Source organism: Carya illinoinensis, chromosome 11, assembly GCF_018687715.1.
Source record: "Carya illinoinensis cultivar Pawnee chromosome 11, C.illinoinensisPawnee_v1, whole genome shotgun sequence".
Taxonomy (NCBI): Eukaryota; Viridiplantae; Streptophyta; class Magnoliopsida; order Fagales; family Juglandaceae; genus Carya; species Carya illinoinensis.
The window spans coordinates 23,046,071-23,054,135 of NC_056762.1; the positions used below are offsets into that span (position 1 = coordinate 23,046,071).

Here is an 8,065-nt window from a genome sequence, read left to right on the forward strand (position 1 = left end):
CACTAATATTGACCAGAATGGCTCGTAGTAAAGGGTTACACAGATCAATCAGCATCAATCAGCACCTGAACTCTCATATATTTACCCCATCCAATACCATTACGATCAACATCAACCAATTGCAAAGAACAAATAGTAGAACCCAGTCTCTCTCCTCCTATTTTATTCATACCACCCAATGGCAGATCATGAAATTAGACCCACAAGTACTCCTTATCAAACTGCATGTCCTTAATAGAAATTTAGCCATCAAAATCCTAAAGGATCACCAGATATCTATCTAATATCCATGGACAGCCTCGTTTGATCTTTAATAAATCAGCCATCAATTGAAACTCCAATATAAATTTATAAGAGCCAACATCAGAGAAACTTATAGACCCTATCACCTTCCAAATCTTCAGCATGGTTGTATGAAAGACGTCAAAAGGAAATGACTTATCAAAAATAACTTTGCCAACCAAGCAAAACTTTCCCCGCTTCAAAGTATCCTCAACATCCCCCACATCAATGACAACATTCAATTTTTCCTTCTCAGTTAACGTAAGATGCCCACACAGCAACGATAAATCAACTGCTATACTATCCAAAACATCAAACCTCCACTGGTTTACACCAAGGAGACAACTTGCTTGTGGCAAACTCTACCCCTCACCTTTGTCGCCCAAGAGAGAGACTTTAGCATCGGAAAGAGGATAATCTATATCCCGTTGAGACAACTTTGTGTGAATATGGGAGTGATTCACATGGTGAAGAGTTTGGTAAATGATGTAGGCATATAAAGTAAGAATCTCAATTAATATAATGGTAAATCTATGGTGAAAAACACCTGTCAAATACATTGAGAACTGAAAGCACTTTAAACATATATTTACCAAATAGTAAATAGCTTTCTAATAATATAATTTTTTTATACAAAGGACAATGTTAGGACAATTGAGAAAACCAACCCATCGAGGAATTGTACCGATACTGTAATTATATTTTATTTTTTAAAGCATTATATATATATTTTTAAAAATACAAAAATAAAATAAAAAACAATACTAAAAAATAAACAAACACAAATCCTAAAATATAAAAAATAAAAATCGAATTGATACAAATGATAGGTTCACTTTCATTGTCCTTTATAAAAGTCTACATTTATAAGCTCTACAATTAAAAGCTTTATTACCTATAAGAATGCCAATTAAACGCTTAAAAAGCTTCTTCTTTTTTTTATTAGAAAAAAAAAAAAAAAGACGAAAACGATTCTCTGAAATCCCACAGCTAAATTCACCATTTCTTTGTAGTAATCAAAACCAAGAAGCACAGCTAAAGTCCTTGGATCTTGTTATATGTGGAGTCAAAAGTAACAATGTCATCAAAATGGGCATAAGAGAAGGCATAATCTATGCGATTCTCGGAAAATAAGAGAATGTATCATCTTTGATAATGAATGAGTCCAACCCCAATCGTGTCACTCTAGAGTTTAGACTAACAATTTCCTACAAACAATTATGATTGTTGTAACGCAGACGCTTGAGCATTGAATTGTTAGCCTTTGATTTTCAACCAGTCATCTCATCTCGGGGAATCACAATACTGGGGAAATTCACATTTGCAAGGACCCGTTCTAACCTGGAAAAAGTAGAAGTAATTGGTTCATACAGGAGAAAACATGAAAGAAAATTGGCATATACACTGAAATCAAATGAGTTAAAAAGTAATGTTAGATACAAGTCTAGTGCATGCAAGTCTCGTGTAGTCCCTTTGAAAAAAATGGGACTCACCATAAAAAATGAATTTTTTAGGTGGGTCCCACTTTTTTTTTTTTTTCAAAAGGCCTGCATGGGGGGATTGCATGCTAGGCCAGGCCTGCACAAATGATTTTCCAAAATATATAGGTCAATTCATCTGGCAACGAATGGATTAAAAAGTAATTCCAAACACCTTACGAAAAGTGAAAGACACCCTCCTTGAACCCCTCTTGATCACGCTGTTCTTTACCAAATCAATCTGTAAACAAAAGATTATCCGCTTGCCATCAGGTAAGTGTATAAAATGCCGAGAGAGAGAGAGAGAGAGAGAGAGAGAGAGAGAGAGAGAGAGACTTATTCAATCTGATCCAATAGTTTCTTTTAAGCAATTACAAACGATATTAAACTTTTAAAAAAAGGCTCACAAGGGGGTGCAATAGGGGGCTCAACAGAACCCATTACCAATGTAGCAAAATAGTTGGCAAATAGATCAAAATAAAATTTTGAAATATGGACCAAAGGATCAAATCAATAAAACTTCTCACAAGCTAAAGGAGAGAGGCTAGCTAGAGCAGCAGTGGTGCCAATGGCAGTAGCCACGAGAGGCAGAAGACGAGACTGCTGGAAGAGGCTACAGACAAGGTATACATACCGGGGCATCCTTTTCACTCCATGGGAGGGTTGTTGCACTTTAAGACAGCCAACAAGAAACTGATGAGGTGTCTTCAAAGGAGCAGCAAGAAGTGACCTTCCATCTGGGGTCATCAAAAGACTGCCAAGCAGCCCCCCAGATGTATTGTTGACAGTAAATCACGCTAGCAAGTGGATGAAATTGAAATGCACAAATCGTCAAGAAAACTGTTGTTGAGATAATGCAAGAGTTCCACAAGTGTCAATGGCCAAGCATGGGGCAAGGATACACATAAAAGTCTCCATCCAGTGTAGAAAAGGCTGGGATCAAGCCCAAAGAGGCGCAAGATCAATGAAACTGGCTAGAGGGTAAATCTGATGGAGAAAAAATGGGAAGAAGAAAAAGCACTAAAAGGAAGGGTTGAAGAGAAGGGAAAGCGGGAAGAAAGGGAAGGAAAAGTGAGGGAAAGGGAAGGAAGGGAGGGCAGTAGGGGCCACCCAGCAACATTGGGAGTAGGTGCCTCACAAAGTGGGCAGGGGGAGAGACAGGGTGCTCTCAAGAAAGGGCTCTTAGAATTGAAATAGCAACATTTCATTTACTTGGCTCTGGTACTATGATCCAATAGTAATTTTTTTTTTTTTTTTTTGATGAATTATGATCCAATAGTAATTACAAAATCACAAAATAAGAATTTACATATAATTGAATCAAAAACATATGAGAACTCATTATGTCATTAAATAAGCCAAAAAAAAAAAAAAAAGGACCATTTCATTAGAAACAAATTATAAAAGCTCAAAGTGGCAAGCAAAATGCTGTGTCAGATCTGACTAAACCTTATAATTGTGATTGAAAAATAAAATATTTCATTAGTAGTTATGAAATTAATTTGTCCTCAATGTGCCCTTGAATTGACAACCCATCGGATGAGGGGACATGGAATGAGATGATTGGAAGGTTATCTCCAGAAAAAATACTTGTGTTTTTCTCACATTCTGACGTATTAATGTGTATGTGTATTGGCCCAATTATCATTATATCTCACATTATCATTCATCAAAAGTATAAATAAATAAACAAACTACAATTCCAAGATTCTTTTTCTCAGAAGTGCACATCAATTTCAAATTTTGGTAAATAACAAGTAGAAGACCTAAGGTCAATATAATATACCTTGTGGTGTGGAATGTAATGATGCCAAGCATAACGAGCCTCCCCAGATAATAGAAGCATGGACCGTGGGGGAAGATAGATTGCCCTCCTTAAGAAACTTTTGTCATTTTCAAGACTTTCTGTTTTCATATTGGGGCTTGAGGTATGGTTAGGAAGCCACGCACATTCAGCATATTGCCTGAACTCCATAATGCAAGGCCCTGCCAATGAAAGGCTGAATATAAATCCTTCAAATGCAGAATGGGTGTCTACATGAGGAGACAAGCCCACCCCAGTTGGGTACTCATTAACCTGTAACAAAACCATTGATCTTAAATCTTAATCATAAATCCTAAAAACTACAATCATATAGTTCTAAGGGATTATTATAATTAAAAAGAACTACAAATACCATTATAATTAAAAGGAGACTATATTGACAATTTTTTTTATTGGCACCGGGTGTCCAGGAACAGCATCCCGACTAATCCGGGGGTGCACAGGTTTCGGCAAGGAGTTTTCCGCAAGTGCACTTTAGGTAATTCAAGAAGAAAATCCCTCAGTCTAATGGCTCCAAGAGATTGTTTGCACCCAAAGAAATATGAACCTTAGACCTAGGGGAGCATACCCCCAAGCCCAAGGCCTTTACCGCTTGAGTCAACCTTTAGGGGTTTTATATTGACAAATTTTTTTTTTTTTATAATTAATAAGAGATTTATTACCAAGAATAGGCAAAACCCAAGTACATAAAGGAAATACCTACATACACTAACTAAAAAAGACTAAAGCAAATCCAGAAATTCTTCTCCATTAAATACAATAGCCTTAGCCCACAAACACAATTGGTTTTATATTGACAATTATCAGAATCATTATAAATATTTAAGGTAGGGAAAAACATTACCACATACCGTCAATTGATCCAAAACTATATTGGTAGAATCATCAAGATTCGGAAACGATGAGATCCTTTCAAGAATGAGGGAAACGAATGTGGGAAGTACACCTAATTTCTGTCTCGTATTAACATTCCTAGTCTGTACTGCCAAAAGAGAGGGGGTGGGGAAAGGGAAATAGAAAATTAAAAGAAGGAAATGAAAAAAAAAAATACTCAATGATCAGTTGACATTCATATCCTACTTGAAACAAAAGATCTAAGAGTTGAAAGTTTTCACCAAGAGTTAAAAGGCCATAAAATCATTCTCAAAAAGGGAAGAAGAATAACACCACCACAAAAAATGAAATATTTTTATCAATAAAAATAATATTGTATAATACATCTGTACAACATTTACAGCTGCGTCTATCCCTTTTTTTTTATTTTCTTTTGATAAATATCTGTCTATTCCAGCTAACAAAACTCAGATAACATGAGATCACAATTTATGATTTCCAGATAAAAGAGGCCAAGAAATCTGACTTCCCATAAATGCCAGAGAAAACACATCCAATCTACAAATAGCAGACCCCACATGTAGACCAATTTGGTATTCCCCTACCAGCAATAACTTCTCTAGTTCTCATTTAAACACAATTGTCTACTTTATAATTCTATTTTTCACCAATATAAGACCTTCTCGTCCTTAGTGACCATCATGTAAAATCTACTACAATTATTGGTCATAGAATACATGTGAGAGAATACCAAGAAGCCATAAACATGCATACACAACAACTAAAGAGCACTACCACATGTTGATGTGAGAAGTTCTTGTGGCTTATTCTGAATTTCATGAAGGCTCAATTATTATTCAATGTGTTTGAATTTGGTAAGTAATATATGCAAATTTGGTAAGTAAGATGTGCATAGAAGAATGTCAGTTACTTCAACAAAGCCTAGACCACTCAACTTATCATACCCACACAGTATGCTAAAACTACAAGAAACATAGAAATAAAACTTAGATCAAGGTGCCGAAAAGAAAATAATGGATGGATGCAGCATTTGCAGCAATATCCTGGAACTATATGCTAACTTGCATACATATCAACTAGTGTGTACTTTTATATATACTTATGCACGCATATATAATATGTGTGTGTGTGTGCGCGTGCATGTCGAAGTGACAGGAGGAACTAGTTTTTCCATATCATGTGACATACTTCGTAGCAAAATTCATAGCCATAATGCTGAACCCTTCTTTTGGCAAGACTTTTCCAAGGCTTAGCCTCAACGGCTGCAAGCAATTCCTGGAAAACAAAGAAATGTAACATAAAGAATATAGTGAAAGCCAAAAACTTTCATGCAACATTTACTCAGACAGGATTAGAAGCTTAAGTGCAGAAGACTAAATAACGCAAGAATAAAGTCCTGCAACAGAAGACAGTGACCTAACCTCCTCTTCTTTGATGCTGACAAAGTCCTGCAATAAGTAAAGGCCAGGAATGTTCAACTCAGAAGCCATCAACGATACTGGAACTGAGTCACTAACCTGCCCCTGAAGGTAAGCAACTTCATCAATCTATAAGAGACAAATACATAATGGATACTGTGGCTTGTGTAAGATAAAATATAATGAGTCATTGACGATCTACTTGTACCCGAATGAACTCAATAGTATACCTATAAAAGGCTCCCGATAATACACAATGTTCCTGGCTACTTATCCAGATTTCAACAAGGAATTCAAATATCAAGTCTATTTAAGACAAATTCCAAGTTATCTGCTTAAGAGACAATAATTAAGCAATGGCCAACCAAATCGTACAAATCCCGTGTGAGAAAACACCAATTATCACATCTAGGACTGTACACTAGTTTTAGTATGAATTTAGATATTACATACAAAATCATCGTGAGGAGCAAAACGTAAAACAATGCAAATTAACAGAAAATGAACCCAGAAACGGCCTTTTGAGCAAATCATGAGACATAATCGTTCAAGTTTAGCCTAAAAAAATTGGAGATTTTACTCACCAAAACAATTTTTCATCTCTCAAAAGAATATCATCTGATCACTAGCCTAATTTTTGCGACAAAAACAGATACAAAACCAAAACAAGTTTCACAAAATTAAATAAATAAATAAATCCCACAAGAAGTTTCTCCTCAATCATATATATTGACTGAGCACGCTACTTCCATAACATACCTGTGAAGTGGGTTGAAGTACTGAATACCGGATGTGCAACGAACGCCCTCCTAGGTCAGGACAAGGGTGTCCATCAAATGCTTCCAATGCAGCTGTGGCGGAACTCTCATCACGATAAGAAACAATAACACGGGCACCGCTGTCGTCAGCCGCAAAGACACCTTTGAGTTCACCAAAGGCACTGAAAACTGAGGCAATGGAGTCGTAAGAAAGTCCCACCGCCGGCCCACAGTTGGCCACGTAAAGGTTGGGACTCGAATCACCTTCAAAACCCTTCGGACGCCCATACCTTGGCAATCCCATGGAAGTGACGGATATCAATCGGCTCAATTTCTTCGCCTCAGTGGAAGAATTCTGCCAATCAACAATTTTCTTAGAGCGGGTTCGTGGAAGTAAACCCGAAAAAAGAAGGAGATTCCAATGTTGTCAAAAGATCCAAACACACACCGGTGGTGGGAACTGTGAAGCCGCGCGAAGAATCGATGCAATAACGGAGTGGGAGGGACTTACACTGAAGAGGTTTAAGGACGACGGTTTAAGCAGCTGCGCCCGGCCCTCCTTCGTGAGAGCCTGAAAGGCTGAACCTAATAAGCTTTGGTACTGAGGATTCAAATTGATGCGTCCGAGAGCGCAGGGGGGTAGTTTTCGGTAATTGGCTCAGTCAGACCAGTATTATTGATTTCTGTGAATGCATCTTTAAAATTATATTTTTTAAAAATTAATTTTATATATTAAAAAAAAATTCAAATTAAATTATGTATCTTTAAATCAAATAATAATAATATTTTTTTATTTTTTATTTTTTACTTTTTTCTTAAAATTATTATTTTTTATAGATTTTACAATTAGAACCATGTGTTCAAAAATATCAATTTAATATATCTAAATATTACTAATTTCATATATCAAAATGATTAATTTTATCAATAAATATTAATATATACTAAAAACTACTTTGTATCATTAACTTAATACAAATTTCATATATCAAAATTATTTTAATATAAATTCTATAAAATTGATTTTAATGAATAAGAGAGAGAAAAAAATATTAAAAATAATGTTTAAAAAGTGATTCTTTAAACTTGAAGAATAGTTTGAAGAATCATTTTGCATAACTATGTAAAAATTTAGAGATGCATAAGTCAATGTAAATGAATTTAAAGACATTATTCAAATTTGAAGATAAAGATGAATAAGTAAATGCTAGTACTCTCACAAGTATGTTATGGAACTAGCGGCTTCTGGTTTTATTAGTTTGATTCGGTTCGATCCCTTTTTTTAATTTATTATATATTATAATATATAATTAAACATATGAATAGTAAGATAAGATAAAATAATTTATTAAAAGTTAAATAAAATATTATTAGAATATTATTTATTATTATTACTATTTTAAGATTTAAAAAAATAATTATTTATTATATTTTATATAAAAGTTTAAA

The 8,065-nt window shown here is 34.9% G+C and overlaps 1 protein-coding gene across 6 annotated transcripts; it reads right to left on the reverse strand.

Annotated features, from left to right (window-relative positions):
• Positions 1 to 1,254: 1,254 nt before the first annotated feature.
• LOC122282026 (alkylated DNA repair protein ALKBH8 homolog) lies at positions 1,255 to 7,274 on the reverse strand. Of its 6 annotated transcripts, none has more exons than XR_006230366.1 (8): positions 6,618 to 7,268; positions 5,862 to 5,963; positions 5,629 to 5,715; positions 4,437 to 4,562; positions 3,547 to 3,837; positions 2,395 to 2,557; positions 1,941 to 2,001; positions 1,255 to 1,623 (listed from the first exon to the last, which is right to left on the reverse strand). XR_006230366.1 is itself a non-coding variant. In XM_043093933.1 (8 exons), the coding sequence occupies exons 2-8, from the start codon at positions 6,918 to 6,920 to the stop codon at positions 1,567 to 1,569; spliced, it is 1,032 nt and encodes a 343-aa protein (XP_042949867.1). In that variant the 5' UTR covers positions 6,921 to 6,971; positions 7,128 to 7,274; the 3' UTR covers positions 1,255 to 1,566. The 6 variants fall into 6 exon arrangements, 4 of the variants coding, with proteins under 4 accessions (XP_042949867.1, XP_042949866.1, XP_042949868.1 ...); XR_006230365.1 differs by having other exon boundaries at positions 1,936 to 2,001; XM_043093933.1 differs by lacking the exon at positions 2,395 to 2,557 and having other exon boundaries at positions 1,936 to 2,001; positions 6,618 to 6,971; positions 7,128 to 7,274.
• Positions 7,275 to 8,065: the final 791 nt, after the last annotated feature.

Coding starts and splice junctions, on each gene's coding strand:
- LOC122282026 (XM_043093933.1), bottom strand. CDS start 6,920: ATGGGATTGCCAAGGTATGGGCGTCCGAAGGGTTTTGAAGGTGATTCG. Junction 4,563..5,628: donor GCTATGAATTTTGCTACGAA/GTATGTCACATG, acceptor TTGGCAGTACAG/ACTAGGAATGTTAATACGAG. Junction 1,624..1,935: donor TGTCTTTCACTTTTCGTAAG/GTGTTTGGAATT, acceptor TACTTTTTCCAG/GTTAGAACGGGTCCTTGCAA.